Raw genomic sequence first — 26,570 nt, forward strand, 5'->3', positions numbered from 1 at the left:
CCAAAGAGTTGCACAGACAAGGAAGGGCACTGAGAGCAGTAAAAGTCACACAAGAATACACTGAGTTATAAAAACAAAAAGTAGTTTACTTTAAGGTGGTGTAAGAACAAAAATGCACAGTCAAAAATAAACAGTCCAGGTCATAAACAATAGCAACAGTCCAAGTAGTAATCCAAACTACAAAGTCTTCTTACCGGTCCAGAGGTCAATACACAGTTCAGGTTTACAACAGTAGTAAACCAACAGCAGAGCAAAAACAGTAACAGTAGAAAGCAGTGAATTCAGAGAGAGAGAGAAGCTACGTTCCTAGCTTCCTCTTATGGCCATGAGAACACTTACACACCCATTGGCCAATTAACTTCTTAAAGCCATAGCATTATGGTTAATATATTTTCAACCCAACATTGTAGGCTAACACCATATGCCTAACATTCTCCCCTTTGGGTAGAATAATATATAACTCTTACAATCTTATGCACATTCTTTCACAATTAACATTGTGTTTCACAGCACTTTGTACCTTCGTAAAATGGTCTGCAATATTTACATCAGATGAACAATACTCTAGCTGTATTAATTTATCCTTGACACATTGTCTGACATTTAAATAACGAAGATCAGTATGTTTAGATCTTGTTCTTACTGCAGCATTATTAGCCATCTTTATTGCAGCTTGATTGTCCTCATATACAATAAATGGATCATTTACATTTAAACCCATATCTAACAATAGTTGTTTGTACACTAGCAGTTCTGTACATAACACTGATAGACATGAAAATTCAGCCTCCATTGTAGACAAGCTTATGTGTTTTTGCCTAATAGACTTCCATCCAATCAAAGAATCACCCAACATTACAGCCAACCCTGAGGTAGATTTACGACTGTTTGAATCAGAGGCAAAACTCGCATCTGCATATGCAGTAAGGATTAACTCACGATTTGGCTCTAGATATAACGAGTAGTGAATAGTCTGTTTCAAATACCTTAATACTCGTTTAGCTGATTGCCAGTGTCTAACAGTTGGATTATTGTTGTACCTAGCTAATTGATTTACACAGTAAGAAATATCAGGTCTAGTCCAATTACTCAGATACATAAGACTTCCTATCAAAGATTGGTACATAGTCTTATCAAATACAGGACTCTCCACATTAGTGTCCTTAAAATCCATAGCCATCAGAGTTTTTGCTGGTTTACACATTTCCATATTGTATCTCTTTAATAACTGAGATATCTTACTGGCTTGCGACACCTTAAAACCCCTATTTGTTTTCACAATATCTAACCCCAAATAGTGGCTAATTTCTCCAAGATTTCTAATTGTGAATTTATTTTGCAATCTTGAAATGATAGTTTGTGCTTCTAACTCAGTTTTTGTTATTATTGCAATATCATCTGTGAATAATAAAATAAAAGATAATGCTCCGTTGTGTTCCCTTCTAAACAAACAAGGATCAGCATTACTGGCTACAAAACCTATTGCACTTAACTCATTTACTATACATTTGTTCCACTCATAGCCTGATTGTTTCAATCCATAGAGGCTTTTCTTTAATTCCCAACAATCATGGTCTCTATCACTGGTCAATCCTGGTGGTATTCTTAAATAAATAGTATGTTGCAATGGAGCATGTAGATATGCAGTTTCAACATCTACATGGTTAACCATATATTGGTTTTTAGCCGCCCATACTAAAGCTGCTCTTAAAGTAGTTGCCCTTAGACTGGGTGCAAACACTTCGTCATAATCCTCAGTAGTTTGGGCAAAACCTTGTGCAACCAAACGTGCCTTATGGGTTATAGTTCCATCTACTCCTTTCTTTATCTTATATATCCATTTACAACCTATAGCTTGCTCACCAGGTGGCAGTTTTGCTTTCTGATAAACCTTAAGATTCTGCAAAGACTTCAACTCCCTGTTCATTGCAGCTTTCCATGATGCCTGTTCCTTTTCAGGATACATCCTGATCTCATCATAGTTAGAAGGTACTGAACTAACTTGACATATTACACTGGCTTCATAGCGATCAGGTGGATGTCTGATGCGCGTTGAACGCCAAGGAATTACAGGGTTTTGAGTTTCTGACTCCTTTCCTTCCTCTGATTCATTTTTTATCTCCCCTATCTCCTCTTCATCTTTCATATTTACAGGAGATGCATTATCATTACTAGTTACGTTATCAGAGGAGTCCTCAAACACTAGAGGATCAGTATTAACAGTTTCTTGCTCTAACCTATCCCAACCAACGTGCTCAAGGAATTTTGCACATGCACTGTTATATACATTAGTTGTGCCTCGTTCCCAGAAACGATAGGATCTATGGTTAGCTTCGTAACCTACAAAGTATAATTGCCTAGCCCTATGTTGGCCTTTACTCCTGAGTTGTGCAGGAATGTGGACCCAAGCTGGGGTGCCAAACGTGTGCAGGTAATCAAGGTTTGGTCTTCTACCATGCCATATAGTATATGGTATTTTACCAGTAGAAGTATTAACAACTATATTCAGAACATGGTTTGCACATTTTGCTGCCTCCCCCCACAGTCTATCTGTTAAGCCAGAATCTCTTAACATGGTTCTAATCATGGCTTGTAACGTTTGCCCACGTCTCTCAACAAATGCATTATGTTGAGGCCTATAAGGGGCTGAACGTTTATGCTCAATGCCAGCTGATTGTAGCATATCAACAAAACGCTTGTTTGTAAATTCAGTACCATTATCAGTAATTATGCACTGAACCTTTCTCTTTGTTTTTCTCTCCACGAACTTCAGCCAGTTTGCAAATTGTTGGAAAGTATCTGCCTTTGACTTAAGCAGATAACAAAAACCATATCTAGAGTAGTGGTCCAATATACTTAAAACATAACATGACCCTCCTAAACTTGGTTTCATGGGTCCAATTAAATCAGCAAACACAACTTCCAAAGGTACAGTTGTTTTGAAGCTGTTTATCCTGTTTGCCGGACTTGCCTTACTCTTTTCCTGATTACAGGCATTGCAATTCAAATACTTACTACATGGCTTCAGTTTAACTCCCTCTACTAATTCCACTGTTTTACGTAGTGAGTTAAAGTTTACATGCCCTAACCGCCTATGCAATAAATGTATACATTCATCATGTGGCTTCTTGTTCTCACATATTGAGTTAGCTTTAACTGTACTAACCTGGTTACTTGTGAGAACGAATAAACCATTTTTCAAATTAGCAGTTACACAGGTTCCATTCCTCTCAATAGTGCATTGCTCCCCTCTGAATATTACCACAAACCCAACTTTAACCAATTCCCTTACAGATAACAGGTTGAATCTTAGTTTAGGTATATATAACATAGGTAACTGTTCATCAATGCATGGACAATAGGAATTACCTTCACCAGAGGCCTTCATCCTCCAACCATTGGCCAGTGAAACATATTGGTTGCTGTTTTTCATATTAACAAACCTCTTTTTCACTTTAGTAATGCATTGTGAAGCCCCACTATCAACAACCCACAATTCATTGTTTCTGGATGTTGGTTCACCAGAAATAGCCAAACCAATGCCCTTCTTAGCCTTCCCACTGCTATTCACATTCTGTTTTTTACCCTTTCTACAGAATTTGGCTATATGCCCTCTAGCCCCACAAGAATAACATTTCTTGACGTTGTAAGCAGTGGTGAATTGCTGCTTCTCTCGTGGCTGTGTCTCTCTCAGCTGGTCTCTGTCACGCCTCCTTCTGGACTCTTCCAGCAGTCTCCCAGTAATGTTAGTCAATGTCAGTTCCTCTCTGGTCAGGACTTCCAAAGAAGAAACATATCCATCATAACTCTCATCCAAAGATGACAGAATAATGTAGACCTGATGCAACTCTGAAAAAATCAGCTCCTTTTCATGAAGCTCTTGAAAAGTTGCCTTCATGTAATTTAAATGGGTCAGCATATCTCCATTCTTCTGCAGACGAGCCCTAAACAGCTTACGTGTAAGGTGTATATGTGCACCCACACTGTCACGAACATAAAGCCTTCGCAAAACATCCCAACACCTTGCAGCAGACTCCTCACCACGAATATGGACAAGCTGCTGGTCATTCAGTGTTAGTCCAATAATGCAAAGAGCTTTCTCATTGCTTCTTTTAAAGTCGTCTAACTTCTTTGCATCCTCTTCATCATCTGGATCCCAAGCAGTAGTATCTGGTGGGTTATTTACAACAGCCCATAGTCCTTCCTTGCGCAAAAGCAAGCAGCATTTTGTGGACCAGGAAACATAGTTTGTCCCATCCAACCGGGTTATCCAGGAGATGCCTGACAACAGTTCTTGTGCCATTTTACACCAAATAGCTAACACAAACTCAGCTAGGAATACTGTGTGTACTTACTCTCAGTACAGGCCTGGGCCCATAACCAGTGTTATGGAATTTGTTGTGCAGAGGTCTCCTTGTGCTACCAAAGAGTTGCACAGACAAGGAAGGGCACTGAGAGCAGTAAAAGTCACACAAGAATACACTGAGTTATAAAAACAAAAAGTAGTTTACTTTAAGGTGGTGTAAGAACAAAAATGCACAGTCAAAAATAAACAGTCCAGGTCATAAACAATAGCAACAGTCCAAGTAGTAATCCAAACTACAAAGTCTTCTTACCGGTCCAGAGGTCAATACACAGTTCAGGTTTACAACAGTAGTAAACCAACAGCAGAGCAAAAACAGTAACAGTAGAAAGCAGTGAATTCAGAGAGAGAGAGAAGCTACGTTCCTAGCTTCCTCTTATGGCCATGAGAACACTTACACACCCATTGGCCAATTAACTTCTTAAAGCCATAGCATTATGGTTAATATATTTTCAACCCAACATTGTAGGCTAACACCATATGCCTAACAAATAGAATAGAAATTACAGAATAGATTTACAGAATAGAATAGAATAGAATAGAATAGAATAGAAATTACAGAAAATAGAATAGAATAGAATAGAATAATAACTTTATTGTCACTTTGAATGTATACTAATCAGCATACATTAAAATGAGATTTCATTGCATACAGCTCTCAAAGGGTAACCATCTCCAATATACACTGCATAAACGTGACCAAAATAAATAAACAAATTGAATTCTGCATATAATATGCATTTCTCTCTAGAGTCAGGTTCGCCAGGTGTTTGACCAAAGGTAGAACTTGAATCTCCAGGAGGGCCTTTGGAATCCTGAGACGGGATGAGTGGTCCAATTTGGGTGGCACCGCCAGACCTAAACTGCATGTTTTCATGTTACAGAACTCCACAAAGGTGATGTTCAAGTGCTTGTGGAAGAGCTGTGGGAAAGTTCTCAGCAGTTCCTCAGGGATGCAGAAGCACATCCGAGCCGTTCACTTGGGGTAGGTCAGCCTCTCGGCCCTTTGGAGGACACGTCTGTGTGGTGGCGAGCATGACTAGGTTGACTTCACAGAAGGAGTTCCCACCTGGCTTCACACAGCTGTGTGAAAAAAGTAAAGTTCTACATTTAGGCAAGAAAAACCAAATGTACAGGTGTAGTATAGGTGGTACCTGGCTCAATAGCAGCAACTGTGAGAGGGATCTCGGAGTCCCAGTGGACCATCCCTTAAATAGGAGCCAGCCGTGTGCTGCAGCTGCCAAATAAGCCAACACAGTGCTAGGCTGCATTAATGGAGGGATAGAATCAAGATCACGTGAAGTGTTAATACCACTTTACAACGCCTCAGTAAGGCCACACTTGGAATATGGCATCCAGTTTTGGTCACCACGATGTAAAAAAGATGTCGAGACTCTAAAAAGAGTACAGAGAAGAGCAACAACTATGATTGCGGGACAGGAGGCTAAAACATGATAAATGGTTCCAGGAATTGGGTATGTCTAGTCTAATGAAGAGAAAGACGAGGGGGTGACATGATAGCAGCCTTCCAGTATCTCAGGGGCTGCCTCAAAGAAGAGGGAGTCAAGCTACTCTCCAAAGCGCCCGAAGGCAGGACAAGAAGCAATGGATGGAAACTAGTCAAGGAGAGAAGCAACCTAGAACTAAGGAGAAACTTCCTGACAGAACAATTAACCAGGGGAACAACCTGCCTCCAGAAAAAAAGCTGTGAATGCCCCAACACTGGAAATGTTTAAGAAGAGACTGGACAGCCATTTGTCTGAAATGCTATAGGGTTTCCTGCCTGAGCAGGGGGTTGGACTAGATGACCTCCAAGGTCCCTTCCAACTTCATTACTATTATCGACTAAGGCTTAATGTGGTTTGTTTTTATTCTGCACCAAGTCATCTTGGTGAAATCAGGTCGTGGACCTGTTGAGTTCTGCATGCTGCATCTTGTGACGGCTACTGGACGACCTCCAGAAGCTCACAAAGTTTGGGGTGGGGGAAAGAAGGAGACTGAGCCGCCTTGTCCACCATTGCTGCTAGCAGCAAGACTAAAGTAGATTGACTGTGATTCAGAATGAATACAAAGCCCTCAATAATCACAGCCAGGGACAACCGAGTCTTCATGGATTCCCCTTTTGAAGCCATCTCGATAGGGTTCCAGTAGAACCGTCAGCCACCAGATGCTTCTTCCTGGGAGGGCTTTACGTAGAGGGGGTGCCATGGTTGAAGAGACCCCATTATTTACAGCCACCTGCCTTGCTTCCTTTGAGGAGGACGTCTGAAGGAGAGGCCACAAAGATTTTGAATGGTTGGGCAGTAGCTTCACTCAGGTGGGAGTTATGCATGGGCCAAGGACTGTTGGTTGAGATGATGCTAGAGAAACACTGAGATGATACCAAAGTAGAGTAGAGTAGAATAGAATAGAATAAACAGATTGTAGGATAGGATAGGATAGGATAGGATAGGATAGGATAGGATAGGATAGGATAGGATAGGATAGGATAGGATAGGATAGGATAGGATAGAATAGAATAGAATAGAATAGAATAGAATAAACAGATTGTAGAATAGAATAGAATAGAATAGAATAGAATAGAATAGAATAGAATAGAATAGAATAGAATAGAATAGAATAGAATAGAATAGAATAGAATAGAATAGAATCTGGAAGCAGGAGAACCTATACATCTCAGACAAGTGACTGTTAGCCTCTTCTTAAAAATCTCCAGTGATGGAGCGCCCATGATTTCTGGTGGCAAGCTGTTCCACTGGTTAATTGTCCTCACTGTCAGGAGGTTTCTCCTTAATTCCAGGTTGCTTCTCTCCTTGATTAGTTTCCAACCATTGTTTCTTGTCCTACCTCTGGTGCTTTGGAGAACAACTTGAACCCCCTCTTCTTTGTGGCAGCCCCTCAGATACTGGAACGCTGCTATCATGTCTCCCTTATTGCTTCTTTTCTTTAGACTAGCCAAACCCAAGTCCCGGAGCCGTTCTTCGTATGTTTTAGCCTCCAGGCCTTTGATCATTTTAATTGCTCTTCTCTGAACTTTTCCCAAAGTCTCAACATCTTTTTTTGTAGTATGGTGACCAGAGGTGGTTGCAGTATTCCAGGTGTGGTCCCACCAGGGCTTTATAAAAGGGTACTAATACTTTGCGTGATCTTGATTCTAAGAGATTGTGATGACACTAGAAAGGAGAAAGTTGAGATGATATACCAGAAGGGAGAAGGTTGAGGTGATACCTTAAGCACTTCTGCCATGCCTAGGATGATCGTCCGTTGAAGTCCTAGCAGAAGCTTCTACTTTGGGTGCATCTCTTTCCTCGTTGAAGATCCTAAGGCCCCTTTGCTCCCTTTTCCTCAGGAGAAAGGCTGACTTGGATCAGAGTGATGGAGAGGAAGATTTTTACTACACCGAGTTGGACGTCAACGTGGATTCCTTGTCCGACGGCCTCTCCAGCCTGACCCCCGTCTCCCCAACCTCCCCGGTGCCCCCTCCCTTTCCAGTCCCGGAGGAGGTCCAGAAAACTCCGCCTATTCCACTCAACCCCAAGGTTTCCCTGGCGTCTCACCTGAGCCAATCGGCACCCACCGGTCTGGGGCACATCCAAGCTGACCATGCCTATCAGGTGCGTTTCCACTGCCATCCAGAGGAGCTGGCCAAATCAGGTGTCAAACCAGATCCACCTGTGAAGGGGCTACAGGTAGTCCTTGACTTATGACCATAATTGAGCCCCGAATGTCTGCTGCTAAGCGAGACACATTTGTGAAGCGAATTTTGCCCTGTTTTTACGACCTTTCCGGACACACTTGTTAAGTGAACCACTACGGTTGTTAAATTACCGTGTTTTCCCGAAAGTAAGACCCAACAGGAACATTGCTATTGCTTCCTTCAGATATTTCTCCCCCCCCCAATGTCTTCATTTCCCCATGCTGTCGGACCTTTTTGGATCTCCTGGTGGTCTCCCTTCCAGGACTAACTGAAAGTTCTAATCAGGTCGAACCCTCTTTTATAGTTTTTGAGCCCAGCCTGGCTGAGATAAGCGCTGTTTACCTGTTTGGCTCAAGTATAAAAGAAGCACTTTCAAAAGCCCACAAAACGAATGAGCAAATGAACGAATGCTAAGGCCATACTGAGACCGTATTTGTATCGCCTGCAATTCTCCTTCTCAATTCAGGCAGCTTTAATGCAGGAAGAACCAAGCCAAAATACAGCAGGATCACATATGTCACTTAAGGTCCCGAATCTTAAATCTCCGGTTTTCTCTTAAAATACCGTTTCCCCCCGAACATTTTTTTATTTTTTATTTTTTATTTTTTATTTTAATCCCATTTATATCCTGCCCTTCTCCGAAGACTCAGGGCGGCTTACAATTTAAGCACAAACCAATGTGCTTAGCAATAGCCTTCATTCTATGTATATGCCTGCTTATTGGAGCTTTCGGCCCCCGCCAAGCGGCATTATTACAAAGTCAGCTTAATTGCCCCCAACAATCTGGGTCCTCATTTTACCCACCTCGGAAGGATGGAAGGCTGAGTCAACCTTGAGCCTGGTGGGACTCGAACCTGCACTAATTGCAGGCAGCTGGTGTTACTTAAGGAGGCATTAGCCCACTGCTCCACCAAAATAAGACCCAACTGGAACATAAGCCCTTAGCGTGATATTTCAGGACGCTCGTCATATAAGCCCCACCCCAAAAATAAGCCCACTTGAGATCGTCAGCCAGACAGACGCATTTTGTACCGTATTTCCCCAAATAGAAGCTCTAACCTGAAAATAAGGCCCTAACCTAATGCCTGTTTTGGAGCAATAATTAACATAAGACCCAGTCTTATTTTCGTCGGGAACATGGCAGGAACACGGCTATTAAGTGAATCTGGCTTCCCTATTGACTTTTGTTTGTCGGAAGGTCAAGATCACATGACCCCGGGACATTGCAACCGTCATAAAATACAAGCCGGTTGCCAAGCTTCCGAATTTTGACCACGTGACCATGGGGTGTGTGTGTGTTTGCAGCATAAGTGTGGAAGACGGTCATAAGTCACTTTTTCCAGTCCCGTTCTAACTTCGAATGGTCCCTAAACAAGCATAAGTTGAGGACTACCTGTACTTGGTTGTTTTCTGCCTAGAATACAAGAATCTTCCCGGACTGTTTGCCTTCTCTTGGGAACAGCCAGCTAAAGCTCCATAGAGCTTGGTGGGAGGGGGGCCAGGCCTAAGTCTCTTGGACTCGAGGCTAGTTCCCTGCTTGGTCCCTCCTCCTTGCCCTGACTGGTAGTTTCACAACCTTCAGCTTTTCCACCCTTTCGCTTTGAGATGTACCTTTCTGGTTTCAGGCAATGGGTCCTACTGGGGTGTTGGCAGATCTGAAGGCTCCCCCAGCTGGGATGGAAATCAGCATATCGTGGCAGCAGCCAGCCCTTTTCCCGCCAACTCTGCCCCCTGTCCTCTTCAAGAGCCCCTCGGTGAGTAGCGAAAAGGCCACCCCAGATTTTTCCCCCCTCCCCTTGGTCAGAAAGGAGTTGGTTCCAGAGCAAAGGTTAGGACAGGGGTAGGCAACCTTGGCTCTTTTATGACTCGTGGACTTCAACTCCCAGAATTCCTGAGCCAGCATGGGGGAACTATGGCCCCTTCATGACTTGTGGACTTCATCTCCCAGAATTCCTGAGCCAGCATGGCTCAGCATGGAAACCTCTCCCTTTCCCCTCAGCATGGCTAGCTCAGGAATTCTGGGAGTTGAAGTCCACAAGTCATAAAAGAGCCAAGGTGGCCTACCCCTGGCCTAGCCAAACCCAAGACCTGCAGCCATGCTTCATATGTTTTGGTCTCCAGGCCTTGGATCATCCTAGTTGCTTAGTTGCTTAGGACTGGGTTTCCCAGCCCCCGGTCTGTGGACCGGTACCAGGCCACACCATGCCAGCAACCGGTCTGCACAAAGAAGCAAAGCCCCATCTGCGAGATGTAGGCAGCACACAAAACCACACACCCTCCGGTCCGCGGAAAAACCTCTCTCCACGGAACCGGTCCCTGGGGCCCAAAAGGTTGGGGACCTCTGACTTAGGAGACCCTATATCTTAGGGGTCTTCAAACTTGGCCCTTTTAGGACTCGTGGACTTCAACTCCCAGAATTCCTGAGCCAGCATAGCTCAGCATGGAAACCTCTCCTTTTCACCTCAGCATGGCTGGCTGAGGAATTCTGGGAGTTGAAGTCCACGAGTCATAAAAGAGCCGAGGTGGCCTACCCCTGGTTTAGGAGTTTATAGGCCACATGCAGACCCCTCAGATCAACTCCACGGGGGATGACACTTCCCCTGGCCCCGCGGACGGTTGCCTTCCGTTTCATTTACTCACCGCCCTACAGGTAGTCCTCGACTTAACGATCGCAGTTGAGCCTAACATTTCTGTGGCTTAGCGAGAAGTGGTTAAAGTGAGTTTTGCCCTGTTTTACGACCTTCCTGGCCGTAGTTAAGTTAGTAACAGGGTTGTTCAGTGGACCTGGCTTCCGCGTTGACTTTGCTTCTCAGAAGGTCGCAAAAAGGGGGGGGGGTCACGTGACTTCGGGATGCCGCAGCTGTCATAAATACGAGTCAGTTGCCAAGGGTCCGAATTTTGATCACGTGACCGTGGGGAGTGCTGCGACGGTCGTTAAGTGTGGAAAATGGTCATAAAGTCACTTTTCTCAGGGCCGCTGTAACTTCAAACGGTCGCTAAATGAACTGTTGCAAGTCAAGGACTATCTGTAGACTGGTGTGCCTCCACATACTGGTGTCTCCAGTAGTTCTGGTTTGGGAATCTCACCACAACCTCTGGAGGCAAGTAGTTCCGCTGGTTAATTGTTCCCACTGTCAGGAAGTTTCTCCTTAGTTCTAGGTTGCTTCTCTCCTGGATCAGTTTCCATCCGTTGCTTCTTGTCCTGCCTTCGGGCGCTTTGGAGAATAAGCGGAACCCCCCCCTTTTTTTCTTTTTCTTTGGGGCAGCCCCTTAGTCAGCAGAGGAAAGGGACTGTTAGTACACTTCCCAATCATGTTCAGAGGATATAAGTGGTTGTGGGAGGATCCTTGCCTCCCTGGGTTAAGTTCCAGCCTTCTGCTTTAGTGGACTGTGTTCTAATTCTGCTGCCCCCTAACTGCCAAAGGGTTGGCTCCGTAGACGAGAAACTTTGCAGCGCAGGGTTGAACTCTGAGCTTGGTGGTTTTCTTACAGAGATTTTGTTACCGAACTAGGGAACTTCAGTGCAATGCTAATGAAACATCTGCAAGAAAACCACCAAGCTCAGAGAGCACCAAGGGCCCCACAGTCGTCGTTCTCTTCCTCCTCCTCCTCCTCCTCCTCCTCCTCCTCCTCCTCCTCCTCCTCCTCCTCCTCCTCCTCCATCATTCTGCAAACCCCACTCTCTTCTGGCACTGATAATGTTTCCTGGCTGGGTAATGAAACGTCTGCAACAAAACCACCCAGCTCAGAGAGCACCAAGGATCCCGCGGTTGACTTCTTAGCTGCACCATTGAGATCTCCTCCCTCTCCCCTTCCAAAATGACCATCTCTGTTCTTCTTCCTCCTCCTCCTCCTCTTCCACCAGGGCTGCTTGACTCCCATCCGACCTGCCGATTCAGGAGAGAAACACCTGCAAGGCCCCCCTGTATCAGTTGCCAAAGGACAACCATTATTGCCCTCTTCTGTGCCAAAGCCTGCAACAGGCACCAGGTGAGTGGATGCTTCGGGCTTCCTATCACATCTTTTCTCCTCCCTCCCTCCCCTCCCCCCACGTCTGGTATCTCCAGCCCATTCTCTGGGTGACCCTAATGGCCTCTGGCGTTCTCCATGTTTGGCTGAGTCCCTCCGGCCAGACTTTAGAACAGAGGTCCACAACCTACGGGCTGCAGCCCACTACCAGGCCGTGGCCTCTTGGCCACCAGGCAGTGTGAGTGGCTGGCAAGCGCGCATACACGTGTCGTCACGCTTGCCCCCACTTGCGGCGGCACCAGCCTCACTGCGAGCCGTGAATCTTGTGCCAGCGGTAGCCTCGCCGCGATCCTCGCACCGGCGCTGGCAACCCCATTTGCAGAGCACGCATGCTCACGGCCCCCTTGGCGCGCACGCACGTACGGCCACGTTTGCGTCTGTGCGCATGTGTGCATAAAGGTGTCTGCCCTCCCTTTCCTTCTGGGCCACCAACCCAGAAAAGTTGGGGAGCCCTGCTTTAGAAAGAGTGCTTGACCAACTGCAAAACTGTACCTTTCTCGAATAATTGCCTTGTAAGGTGGCACTGTGACGGTTGTTAAGTGTGAAAAAGGGTTCACGAGTCACTTTTTCCAGCGCCGTTCTTAACTTCAAACTTCACTAAATGAATAGTTGTAAGGGAAGCCCTTTCCTAAATACAGAGCAATCCTTCACTTTCCTTGCTCCTCAAGCCCATCTGCCCATTTTTTTTGAAACAGGTCATCCTCAACATACAACCACAATTGTCACTGGAACTTGTTTTTCATAAGCGAGATCGTTGTTCGAGTCAGGTCTGATTTTACACCTTTTTTAACCATAATTAATAGCTAGCTAGCAGATAGATAGATAGATAGATAGATAGATAGATAGATAGATAGATAGATAGATAGATAGATAGATAGATAGATAGATAGATAGAAGATAGATGACTGATAGATATAGATAGATGATAGATAAATGATGAGGTAGCTAGATAGATATAGACAGACAGATAGATTAGAGATAGATAGTAAGATAGATAACCTTTATTATCATTTTTTACTGTAGGCACAATGGCACATATTAAATAAGAAATTTAGTTGCTTGCTGTCAAAGCGTACGCATACATAACACATATTTAAACATACTATATAAGACATATGTACAGTCCAGGAGTAGGCAACCTTGGCTCTTTTATGACTTCTGGACTTCAATACCCAGAATTCCTGAACCAGCCATGACTTGGTCCACAAGTCATAAAAGAGCCAGGATTGACTATTCCTGGACTATAGACCTTACATATAAGTAAGCCAGTCGCTGCAGTTATGAAGTGAATCCAGCAGGCCCTAAGCAAATCCAGCTTATCCCACTGCCTGCTTGTCGGAAGCCGGCTGGGATGGTGGCAAGTGGCAATCACATGAGAAATACATGCCAGTAGCCAAGTGACCAAATTCTGCTCACGTGACCATGGGGGGGAAATCCTGTGACGGTCGTACGTGCGAGGACTGGCCATAACCCACTTTTTTTCCCCAACGCTGTTGTAACTCCGAAAAAAATGGTTGTAAGTCGAGATGTACTTTAAATTTATTTTTATTGTAACGTTTTATTAGATTATAGAATGAAATACCAAAGGAAATGATAGGACACAGTGGGGGTGGGGGGGAAAGGGGAGAAGAAATTGAGGAGGAGAGGGTGCGAAGTAAAGAAAAGGCATTGACACCCAACTCTGTTGCAATGGAATAAAAGCATTAACATCGAACCTCAACTTTGTACTTTTCCATAATAGCTATAAACTGGCCATTTCCATAACAACAAATCAATCTGATCAGTTAAACCCCAAAAATCAAAATTTCAGGTTTTTTTTCCCCCACCTTAAGCACAAAGTCCACAAGCGGTCTCCCAAGTAGAAACAAAAGTACTTAATATTGTTTTCTTTCATCAAAGCTTTCAATTTAGCCGTCTCTGCCAACTTCCATCTGCTTCCGTAGTCGTTCGTCCGTGGTGGGAATAGAAGCGTCTTCCGTTTTTGTGCATAAAGTAATATAATAATAATAATAATAATAATAATAATAATAATAATAATAATAATAATAATAATAATAATAATAATAATAATAATAATAATAATAAAGTTGGAAGGGACCTTGGAGGTCATCTAGTCCAACCCCCTGCTCAGGCAGGAAACCCTATACCATTTCAGACAAGTGGCTGTCCAGTCTCTTCTTAAAAACTTCCAGTGTTGGAGCATTCACCACCTCTGGAGGCAGGTTGTTCCACTGGTTAGTTGTTCTAACTGTCAGGAAGTTTCTCCTTAGTTCTAGGTTGCTTCTCTCCTTGGTGAGTTTCCACCCGTTGCTTCTTGTCCTGCCTTCAGGAGCTTTGGAGAACAGCTTGACTCCCTCTTCTTTGGGGCAGCCCCTGAGAAGAAGAGGGTGATGAAACGTCTGCCAGAAAACAACCAAGCTCAGAGAGCATCACAGTTCCACTTCCCCCCACCCCCAAGTCTTTTTCCACTGAGCTCAAGAGAAAAGTTTCTGCTTTCATCTTTATCTTCCCGTTTAGAAGTGGCTGTATTAAGATGTGAATCCTACTCCGATATTTCTTTGCTTTATCCCGCGTCCACCATAAAAGGTCCCTTCTTTCCATTTCCGTTTCCACCATTCATTGGGAATAGCTTCTAGATCAGAGGTCCTCAACCTTGGCAACTTTTAAGAACTGGCGGACTTCAACTCCCAGAATGCCTCAGCTGACTGAGGAGTCTTCTTCCCTCCATCCTTCTCCGGCTTCCTCCTTCCTCTCAACCGCCTTTCTTCTCTTCTTCCTTGCAGGAAGCCGCGCGGCGAAGCCAAGAAGTGCCGCAAAGTCTACGGGATGGAGAACCGCAACATGTGGTGCACGGCCTGCCGCTGGAAGAAAGCCTGCCAGCGGTTCGTGGATTGAGTTCGGGGAGACTCGCTCACCTATGCCCTCCGTCTGTGTTGCGCGATTTGCACTCGGGTGCCTTCCAGCCTCCTTGCACTGTCTGCCTCCCCCCCCTCCGCACACACACCCCGCCCTGCCCACCCACCCACCCCTTCTCCAAGCAGGGGAAGGGGTGGGGGGACTTCCCCACTGTGCCTTGGCTCAGGAAACCGGAGTTTCTGGGACGAACGGAGTCGTTGGACCCTTTGCGAAAGGGAAGTCAAGACCGCCTCGCCGTGTCGAAGTGTCATCCGGGGGGGCAGCCCGCTCCTTCATCCAGGGATAGCTGCCAATCCAGCCTCCGTTGGAATTTACCCGCATCCACACATGTGAAAATTTAAGCCATTGTTTTGTCTTTGGATGGTGGTTTCCCTCTGCCCCCACCTCCCCCCACCCTTTTACTTCTGAAATAAGCTACGTCTCTCTCGTCCGCCCTGTTTTTCTGCTTCGAGTCGCCCAACCTCGTTGAGTTTTGAGACAGTGAGAGTTCCAAAAAGCTCTTTAGAGCCGAGATGTGAAGCTTCGGACGTTTTTCGTTCTCTAGGATGGGAGAGCCAAGACTCGTGGGCCACACGCTTTTTTTTAAAAAAAAAAATACCTGTCCTGCAGTATTTTTTCTTCGTTTTTTTTCCTTTTCTCCGTAAGCATTTTTTTTTTTTTTTGGCGTCGAGGACTTTGGGGGCAAAAGATAAAACGGGCGTCAGGAAGGAAAGGAAACAGTTTTTGCTTCCTTTCACCCTCGCTTCCTTTAACTTTCGTTTGCTGGCTGCAAGCAGGTTTCTCCTCAAAACTCCTTCCCCCCCCCTCTCTCTCTTTTTCTCTCTCCTTGATTTAAATTTAGTTTGGATGCCGAATAGCCCAGCCTAAAAGGTGGATAGGACTGAAGGGGCAGTGTGGGGAGGGGGCAGGGGGTGGAAACAAAGCTATTGAACATCAGTGAAACCTTAAAAAGTTAATTTTTTTTGCTTTCTGTTTCCAATCTCGGGGAGTTATCTGATTTTATTTTTTATTTTTTTAAAATTCCCTCCCCATTTCTCCTAAGAAATTGTTCCCTTCCCAACGGTGCCTGCCGGAGAAGGGAAATGTTTGGGGTTTTTTTTGCCCTCTGCCATCTGGCTTACAGTCGCACGCACGGAAATTTTAAGTCGTTTGCAAAGAATAAGCTATGTGCTGAAAATGTAGCCTGAACAAATAATCTGGACTGAAGACGCTTCCAAGCCGACTCTTGACAGCAACAGAGAGGAGAGGAAAAAAAAATGCCAATTTCCTTTGATGTGCAATCCCAGTTTTTGTTTTCGTTTCTAAACATTTTACACAATGGGGTGACACGAGTGTGGTGCTTCTGTCCCACCGCCGTAGCTTTTTCCTGCTCTAAACGGCAAAGAGAGAAAGAAGATCGATCAGATTTTCCCAACTCTGCTCTTCCGATCCCCTTAAAAAGAAAAAAGGAAAAAAAAAGCTCAGCTCAAAAGTCAATTTAGAATCAGGATATTTTTTTTCTTTTTTAAAAAAAATAATAATAATCGGTCTTGGAGAAAGTTGGGTCGATGTTGAACTTTGGAGGCGGGCTTCAGCTTTCTTGAAACCCATTTCTCTTGGTCCGTGGCACGTTGGATTGGTGGATTGGTGTCTCCTGTCTGTGTTGGTAATTTGGGAATTTTCGGAGTGACGGGAATTTCAGGATCCACCATAAGTCTGCTGGTTTGGCTTTTAAAAGTCACCAGATGGTGGCACTATGAGATTTATAGAAATCTGTTGAGCAAAATGTTTTTCAGCTTTGGCCACTTGAAAGATAGGTGGGACTTCAACTCCCAGAATTCCACAGCTTTTTCAACTTTGGCAACTTCAAAGATGGGTGGACTTCAACTCCCAGAATTGCACAGCTTTTTCAACTTTGGCAACTTCAAAGATGGGTGGACTTCAACTCCCAGAATCCACAGCTCTGCTGGCTGTGCAATTCTGGGAGTTGAAGTCCACCCATCTTTGAAATTGCCAAAGTTGAGAAACACTGCTCTAACTCAGGGGTAGGCAACCTTGGCTCTTTTGTGACTTGTGGACTTCAACTCCCAGAATTCCTGAGCCAGCCATGCTGAGAGGAAAGGGAGAGGTTTCCAAGCTGAGCCATGCTATCTCAGGAATTCTGGGAGTTGAAGTCCATGACTCATGAGGGGGCCATAGTTTCCCCATGCTGGCTGAGGAATTCTGGGAGTTGAAGTCCATGAGTCATGAGAGGGCCATAGTTTCCCCATGCTGGCTGAGGAATTCTGGGAGTTGAAGTCCACAAGCCATGAAGGGGCCACAGTTCCCCCATGCTGGCTCAGGAATTCTGGGAGTTGAAGTCCACGAGTCATAAAAGAGCCAAGGTTGCCTACCCCTGCTCTAACCAAAGTATTTGGCTTTAAATGGGATATATCCCAGCCTCGTTCAATCCTGGCACAAACTGATTTCTACACAAGCCAGCCACCCTCATATTTTTGAGGATGGGGGGGGCTCGTAAGGGAGCAAGGCCTGGAATTTGGACAAGTCTTGCACATCTAAAAGCCCCGTCTCTCTTCTAACTCCCGTCACCATCCCTGTTTAAGCTAGCTTGTCTCTAAAAAGAACCCGAACACCTGAGTCGTACGGCCTATTCTGCTCTCCCACCAAATTCCATCGTCTTATTTCCGTACGCCTGTGCCCTGCTGGTTCTTGCGGCAACTGGAGATGTGTTTGGTTTTTTAAAAAAAAAAAATTCTCTGCAAACAGCCGCCACAAAAGTGTTGTTTTGTGATTTGGGCGGATATCGTGGGCACATCCCCATTCTGAAGACCTGCCACCTAGGAGGGGCTCTCGAAAACCAAAGGGCTCAGGAAAATGGTTCCCGCCGCAACGATTCTCGAGCATTTGTGCAAGCGTTGGATCGCCTTGGGCAGCGTGCACCCTTGCCAGAAATGAGACTTGCGTGGGGGAAAAAAAAAAAACAAGGCCTCCCCCCCCCCCCGTGGATTTCTACTCTTTGCACTATTGCAAGCTGCACGGTTTTGTTTTGATTTTTTTTTTAAAAAAAAAAACTTCCTGCCTCCCAATTTTCTATTCTGCCCCGCTAAATCCAATATTAGCCGGATTGGTATTTTAACCATCGTCTTTTCAGAGATCTCGGTTTGGGGGTGTGTGTTGGGTGTGAGTGCGAGGAGGGGGGAGGGGAGAGAGAGAGAAAGACTACCTTTTGTGTTTCCAACACGCTAGCCTGGTGTCTCTTCAAGTCCTGCAGAGGACCAGTTTCCGAGAAAGCATTAAACTTTTTTTAAAACTTCCCTTTTTTTAAAAGTCTTGGGTTGTGTTTTTTCTTTTCTTTTTGAGGAGGTCCTTGGTGCTCTTCTGAGCTTGGCTGTTTTCTTGCAGACGTTTCATCACCCAGACCAGGAACCTCACCGGTGCTAAGGCTAAATGATGTTACCTCCAATCTCTCAGGGGCTGCCCCAAAGAAGAGGGAGTCAAGCTCTTCTCCAAAGCGCCTGAAAGGCGGGACAAGAAGCAACAACGGATGGAAACTCATCAAGGAGAGAAGCAACTTGGAACTAAGGAGAAATTTCCTGACAGTGGGAACAATTAACCAGCGGAACAACCTGCCTCCAGAAGCTGTGAATACTCCAACACTGGAAGTTTTTAAGAAGAGACTGGACAGCCATTGGTCCAAAATGGTATAGGGTCTCCTGCCTGAGCAAGGGGCTGGACTAGATGACCTCCAAGGTCCCTTTCAACTTTATTTCTATTATTATTATTATTATTATAGTTCGGTTAAGGAAACGTCTACAAGAAAACAACCAAGCTCAGAGAGTACCAAGGACCCCCTCGCTTCCACCCCGAGTTAGAAATATTCTCCTTTATCGGTATTGTTACCCCCCCCCTGGGAATCCCCACCCCATCTGGACACCCAACAAGTTGTGAATGGCTGTGCCAAGCAACTGGTGCTTCTCTTCTCTTACCACACCCACCCCCATTTTTAAAGCTTTGCTCTGCAGTGTGGTGGCCGCATCAGAGTGGACAAAGCCTTTCATCCGTCATTGTTAATTTGGGAGATAAATCAATTCTGTCTGCCTGCATCCAAAGTGGCTTTCTCTCCCCCCCCCCCCCAAGGACTTAGCCATCATCCTATTGCAAATCTATTAGCGGTATGTCCTACCAAATGCAGGGGAACATAGTTCTGGGAGAAACTTGGCCTTGCTCTGCATTTCAAGGATGTGTAACGAATGAACGAATGTTTCACTTCTGTTAATTCAGGAAGCTTTCTATGTACACTTATCCCAGATGTGCGCGCACACACGTACTTTTGAATTGGTAAAAAAAAAATACAGATTATTATTTTTAACTGTACGAGTCTTGTCGGCTTTACCCTTTGATCCCGGTTGGGTTTCAAACTCGGGGAACCAGCCTCGCTACAGGTAAGTCCTCGACTTACGGCAGTTAGTTTAGTGACTGTTGAAAGTTGCAACGGCACTGGAAAAAAAGGGACTTGGGGACCGTTTTTCACACCACTTGTAGCCTCCCTCTAGGGTCTCGCGATCAAAATTCAGAGGCTCGGCAAGTGGTTCGTGCTTATGACGGTCGCAGCGTCCCGGGGTCGTGTGATCCCCTTTTGCAGCCTTCTGATGAGCTAAATCAATGGGGAAATCCAGTTTCACTTAACAACCGTGTTACCAACTGAACAAATGCAATGAGTCACTTAACAAGAAAAGTCGTAAAACGGGGCAAAACTCAAACATTCCACTTAGCAACGTAAATTTTGGGCTCCATTGTGGTCGTAAGCCGAGGACCCCACAGTCCTCTTCCTCCCCACACACTCCACTCCCTTCTAGCAATGATGACGTTACCTACTTGGGTCATGAAACATCTGCAGGCAAACAACCAAGCTCAGAGAGGATCCAGGACCCCACAGTCCTCTTCTTCCCCACACACTCCACTCCTAGCACTGATGAGGTTACCTACTTAATAATAAAGTTGGAAGGGACCTTGGAGGTCATCTAGTCCAACCCCTTGCTCAGGCAGGAAACCCTATACCATTTCAGACAAATGGCTGCCCAGTCTATTGTAGAAAACGTCCAGTGTTAGAGAATTCACAGCTTCTGGAGGCAGGTTGTTCCGCTGGTTAATTATTGTAATGGTCAGGAAGTTTTTTCTTAATTCTAGGTTGCTTTGGTTAGTTTCCATCCACAATGGGCCATGAAGTGTCTGCAGGCAAACAACCAAGCTCAGAGAGCACCAAGGACCCCACAGTCCTCCCCCTCCTCCCCCCCCACCTCTCCACTCCCTTCTAGCACTGATGGTGTTACCTACTTGGGTCATGAAAACGTCTGCAGGCAAACAACCAAACTCGGAGAGCACCAAGGACCCCGCATCTAAATTGCAAAAACTCGTGGAATTAATTAAAAGAAATACAGTGAAATTCTAAGCAATGATAACATTTTAGCAGCAACGTCCTGATTTATTGAAACAGACGGTTTGGGTTGTTTTTTTTTGTATGCATTGAAGTTAATCCCATGATAAAATACAATCAGACAGGCAGATGGTGGACTGCCTAGGGCGGTGTTTCTCAGTCTTGACAAATTTTAAGAGATGTGGGTCTCGTAATAGTAATAAAGTTGGAAGGTACTTTGGAGGTCATCTAGTCCAACCCCCTGCTAAGGCAGGAAACCCTATACCATTTCAGACAAATGGCTGTCCAGTCTCTTCTTAAACACTTCCAGTGCTGGAGCATTCGCCACTTCTGGAGGCAGGTTGTTTCACTGGTTAATTGTTCTGTCAGGAAGTTTCTCCTTAATTCTAGGTTGCTTCTCTCCTTGGTTAGTTTCCATCCGTTGCTTCTTGTCCTGCCTTTGGGGGCTTTGGAGCAGAGCTTGACTCCCTCTTCTTTGGGGCAGCCCCTGAGATACTGGAAGACTGCTATCATGTCCCCCCTGGTCCTTCTCTTCATTAGACTAGACCTACCCAATTCCAGCAACCGTTCCTTTTATGTTTTAGCCTCCAGTCCCCTGATCATCTTCTCAACTGGCTGGCTGGGGAACTGGGAACTGGAAGTCCACATCTCTTTAAAAGCTGTCAGGCTTGAGAATCGCTGCACCTAGACACACAGGAATGTTTGAAAGGGTTTAGAAAACCAACTCGGTTACCTAAACTACGGAGAAAAAAGTACAAACGCATGTATCCCCAAAACCTAGGGGCACTAAAGTCTCTCGTCCCCTCATCTCCCCAATATTAAACATTGCCAATACAAATATAAGTTTATAATAATATATAAAGTCAGTATAATATAGAATATTCTCAGTGGGGGGGGGGAAACAGTGCTCAAACTCTGTCTCATTCATATATATATATATATATATATATATATATATATATATATATATATATATATATATGTATGCGTGTGTGTGTGTGTATGTGTATGTGTATGTATGCACTCGTGACCTCTCGTCTAGACTACTGTAATGCTCTCTACATGGGGCTGCCCTTGAAGTCCACTCGGAGGCTCCAACTGGTGCAGAATGCAGCCGCGTGAGTTGTACTGGGAGTTTCCCGATACTCCCATGTTACACCTTTGCTCCGCGAGCTGCATTGGCTGCCGGTTGTCCTCCGGGTGAGATTCAAGGTGTTGGTAATGACTTACAAAGCCCTACATGGCATGGGTCCGGATTACCTACGGCAACACCTGCGGCCGGCGTCAACTTCCCTCCGTCCAGTGCGCTCCCACAGAGAGGGCCTCCTCAGGGTGCCTCCGATCAAAGAATGCCGATTGGTGGCCCCCAGGGGGAGGGCGTTCTCTGTGGGCGCGCCAGACCTGTGGAACCGCTTGCCGGTTGAGCTCCGGATGGCCCCCGACCTTCACTCCTTCCGGCGCGATCTAAAAACGTATTTATTTGAGCAATCCGACCTGGTTTGATGGGTTAGGGTAGGGGTTTTAATATGTTTTTAATTATTGTTTTAAATTTGTATATATATATATATATATCTCAGATAAAGGGTATGACTGACTGATGAGAACATAAAGAGTTCGAAATGATCATCTCAGCCTCCCAAAAATTCTTATTAGCAATTTGAATAATTTGCATATATATATATATATATATATATATATATATATATATATATATATATATATATATATATCCCCTTCATGGATTACTGCCTTGTCGTGGCGAAGGGGCTTGCGTAATTCAATGAAGCTATGAGCTATGCCGTGCAGGGCCACCCAAGACGGAAAGGTCATTGCAGAGAGTTCTGACAAAATGTGATCCACTGGAGAAGGAAATGGCAACCCACTCCAGTATCTTTGCCATGAAAACCCTATGGACAGTACCAAAAGGCAAAGCGATATGACGCTGGAAGATGAGCCCCTCAGGTCGGAAGGCGTCCAATATGCTACTGGGGAAGAGCAGAGGGCTAGTACTAGTAGCGCCAGAAAGAATGAAGCGACTGGGCCAAAGCCGAAAGGACGCTCAGCTGTGGATGTGTCTGCAATCAGCCCAGGTTCGAATCTCAGAAGGGTATGACTGACTGATGAAGACTAAAGAGTCAGAAATGCATCTTAGTCTCCCTTAATTCTTTGTTAGTAATTTACACACACACACACACACACACACACACATACATACATACATACATAAGGTAAAGGTAAAGGTTCCCCCGCACATGCATGCTAGTCGTTTCCGACTCTAGGGGACGGTGCTCATCTCCGTTTCAAAGCCGAAGAGCCAGCGCTTGTCCGAGGACGTCTCCGTGGTCATGTGGCCAGCATGACTAGATGCCAAAGGCGCACGGAACGCTGTTACCTTCCCACCATAGTGGTCCCTATTTTTCTACTTGCATTCGAACTGCTAGGTTGGCAGAAGCTAGGATGAGTAACAGGCACTCACTCTGTTATGCGGCACTCGGGATTCATATATATATATGAAAGCGCGCGCAGAGTACCCCTTATTCTGAAGGAATCCTTTACAAAAGGCAGAAATCCGAATCATAAAAAATTAAAAAGAACACCATTCAGTATGGCCAGGGCTTTTTTTGTCATAGAACGCTCAGAATGCAGTTCCGGCACCTTTTTTGGATGGAACCCTGTAGGGTAGGTAAGGCAGGTTGTATGACATGTGTGAGTTCCGGCACCTTTTTCTTTTACAGAAAAAAAGCACTGAGTATGGCTTTTTTTTCCCATCAACAGTTGCGCATGAAAGTCCCATCTGTGTTGCTAGAGAACCGTTAGCTTTCCAGCGTACACGTGATAAAGGTAAAGGTAAAGGTTCCCCCGCACATGCGTGCTAGTCGTTTCCGACTCTAGGGGCCGGTGCTCATCTCCGTTTCAAAACCAAAGAGCCAGCGCTTGTCCGAGGACGTCTCCGTGGTCATGTGGCCGGCATGACTAGATGCCAAAGGCGCACGGAACGCTGTTACCTTCCCACCGGAGTGGTCCCTATTTTTCTACTTGCATTTTTACGTCCTTTCAAACTGCTAGGTTGGCAGAAGCTGGGACGAGTAACAGGTGCTCACTCTGTTACGCGGCACTCGGGATTCGACCCGCCAAACTGCCGACCATCTGATCGACAAGCTCAGCGTCCTAACCCACTGAGCCACCGCGTCCCTTGTGATAAGGTCTTCCCAAAAGCTCAATACATAATACCCCCCCTCCCCAGTTTTTGCTTTTTTAAAAAAAAAACAACAACAAAACCTGGAGTTTTAATTCTCTGGCATTATAACAAAGGAAGAAGCCGTGCAAACTTGAAAGCATTGATAGCAGGCCAGCCCATGTTTAATCATAAGGCTGCTGTGATCGAGCCCACGAGCTCTAACTTCAGAGGCAAAACACCAAATTGTACTCGTATTAGACATCCTGATGACTCCCCCCCCCCCCCATGCTGTCTGAATGAGCCTAAGGCAGGGTTCTGCAAACTTGGCCCTTTTATGACTTGTGGACTTCGACTCCCAGAATTCCTCAGCCAGGTACGCTGGGAGTTGATGTCCACAAGTCATAAAAGGGCCAAGTTTGAAGACCCCTGGTCTAATCTATTGATATATATTTTTTTGGTAGCAATTGCTTCAAAGTTTCTGGCACCAATGCATGTACAAATGTTTCTTACAGATCTGTCGACAAAGGGGCACAGCCAAAAAATCACCAAGTGGCCTCTCTTCCCTTTTCACCATTTTGTGCAGCAGGGGTCAGTCTTCATTGTAAAAAGGGAGGGTTGTGGTTTAAAGTCCCGGAGGAGAGGATCCCCATTCCCACTCTGCCTTGGGGCAGAAAACCAATTCTATTTGAAGCTGGAAGGAAATTCACCCTATGAAAGCATATAAATATAGTCCCTCGGGATGTTTTTTTTCCATCCTGGCCTCTTTCAAATGCTGATAGTTTGAGCAGATATTTTAATACCATCGATCGGACTCCGGTTTGCTTACACAGGAAAAAAAAAAATCTTAACTGATTTTTTTTTACACAGACATTAAATGCCTGATTGCGTTAACTTTTTCTTTTTTGAAAGTCTAACTTGTCACCCTTTTAGAACAGGCGTCCTCAACCTTGGCAGCTTTTAAGACTTGTGGACTTCAACTCCCAGAATTCCTCAGCCAGCAAAGAGTTGAAGTCCACAAGTCTTAAAAGTTACCAAGGTTGAGGATGCCTGCTTTAGAAGGCGGATAGGCACAGCTCATTTATCCAGAAGATACTTTGTAGGCCTAAGTCCTAAAGAACCAAAATAAAGCTGCTACCAGTTGGAAAGATCAATTATATCTTCAGAGGATGTCTCGCTAATTGAGTACGATAGCTTCAGGTCTTCAAAGCTGCATGGAGTCAAAAGGGGGAACGTCCGCCCCAATAAAAGCTGGTTCACAAAATGAACCCGAGGGGGCACCGCCGTTATTAACTGGTTAAACGTTCCTTTTCATCCTTCAGATCCTCGGTTGCAAAATGCCCTCGGCTGTTTGTTGCGATGAAACACAAGGGAAGCCACCGCTTTCACTTGGTGAAGTTGCGTCTTAATGCTGAGGGGCGTGGAGAACCCGTAAAACTGGTTGGATCGGCACGGTGCCTTGGTAGGGGTTTTCCTGAAGGCCCAGCTTGCGTGTCATGACCCAACCAAAAGTGGGGAGTATCATAGTGTAGCATCTTGCCGGCTCCCCAGGATAAAGTCAAGATGTTCAGCTAAAAAGACCATAATGCCCTTTTCCAAACTAGAGAGTTTGGGGGGAAAAATTCAGAGAAGAGCAACTAAGATGATCCAAGGCCTGGAGACTAAAACATCGAAGGTCGGCGGTGGGACCCGGGTCTGGCTAGTCTAAAGAAAAGAAGAAACAAGGGAGATACGATAGCAGTGTTCCAGTATCTGAGGGGCTGCCACAAGGCAGAGGGGGGCAGGTTGTTCACCAAAGCACCCGAGGGAAGGACGAGAAACAATGGTTGGAAGCTGATCAAAGAGAGAAGCAACCTGGAATTAAGGAGAAACTTCCTGACAGTGAGGACAATTAACCAGTGGAACAGCCTGTCACCAGAAACCGTGGGTGCTCCATCGCTGGAGATTTTAAAGAAGAGACTGGACAATCACCTGTCTGAGATGGTGTAGGTTCTCCTACTTGAGTGGGGGGCTGGACTAGAAGACCTCCAAGGTCCCTTCCAATTCAATTCAATTCAATCTCTATTTCTATTAAGATCATGAGTAGATGGTTGGACTGGGGATGAGTTTCCCTTAGCACAGGTGAGGTAGCAGTCCAAGGATTTCACGAGGAGTTGTGTATGATATCACATACAAGCCAGCAGACTAGCGCTTGCCACCCGAATATTTTCTCCCCCCACCTCCTCCCCCGGATAGTCTAATGATAGGGCCAGCCTTGTGGGTCACATCTACCCTTCCTCTAATGCAGGGTTTGTCAACCTTGGTAACTTGTAAGATGTTGGACTTCAATTCCCAGAATTCCCTAGCCAGCCATGCTGGCTGGGGAATTCTGGGAGATGAAGTCCAGACATCTTAAATGGTGGTTGACCTATACCCTTGCTTCAGGCCGCCTCTTATGGCGACGGCGTCTTCGGACCGCTTGGGTGGCGAAGAGGACGACCGGGAGTTATCTTACCGGAGCAAGGACGACATGGGGCTCCTGCATCGTGTATCATCTTTGGACTGCTCTTGCAGTGACGCCGGTGATTCAGACTATTTTTATTCTGGCCTGCCTACCCTCCTTGCCTTGGACACACTTTTTACCATCTGCCTGCCTATCCTCTCCCCTCTCCCTTTGGACTTTCGACATACCTGGGTATCGGCCACGGTGGGAGAGTGGCTGGACTTCTCCATTTGCAACCTCATAGAGGTGGGAGCTCTATGGGGTTTGCCTACCCAGAGGATACCTGGTCCACCCCCAGGAACGGAGTCTCTACCCGTTGTGAGAGAACGGGCTGCGGCCTGTCTTGGGGGCCACCCAACTGAGTGGCAGTGAAGTTGGGTGGGGATCCAGACTTCTGTCATGTTCAATCCTCCCATGGACAACTAATGGGATGCCTATCCTGGACTGTTTGGACTTTTTTATACTTATGCGGCAATATACGAGCACGCGTTTGTA

At 45.5% G+C, this 26,570-nt stretch overlaps 1 protein-coding gene across 4 annotated transcripts in view; it reads left to right on the forward strand.

Annotated features, from left to right (window-relative positions):
* Positions 1–21,259, forward strand: part of SLC2A4RG (SLC2A4 regulator) — a 55,748-nt gene extending 34,489 nt beyond the window's left edge. The window contains exons 5-10 of one of the 4 annotated variants that reach the window (XM_081323762.1): positions 5,248–5,348; positions 7,713–7,977; positions 9,686–9,814; positions 11,926–12,050; positions 14,873–14,971; positions 18,387–21,259. In XM_081323762.1, the coding sequence (XP_081179888.1) occupies positions 5,248–5,348; positions 7,713–7,977; positions 9,686–9,814; positions 11,926–12,050; positions 14,873–14,971; positions 18,387–18,435 (768 nt within the window). In that variant the 3' untranslated portion in view covers positions 18,436–21,259. Of the gene's footprint in view, positions 1–5,247; positions 5,349–7,712; positions 7,978–9,685; positions 9,815–11,925; positions 12,051–14,872; positions 16,929–18,386 lie in introns of those variants that run through there. The other 3 variants (XM_081323764.1, XM_081323765.1, XM_081323763.1) reach the window with 3 other exon arrangements.
* Positions 21,260–26,570: the final 5,311 nt, after the last annotated feature.

The sequence above is a fragment of the Vipera berus genome (genome assembly GCF_964194415.1).
Source record: "Vipera berus genome assembly, chromosome: 3".
NCBI lineage: Eukaryota > Metazoa > Chordata > Lepidosauria > Squamata > Viperidae > Vipera > Vipera berus.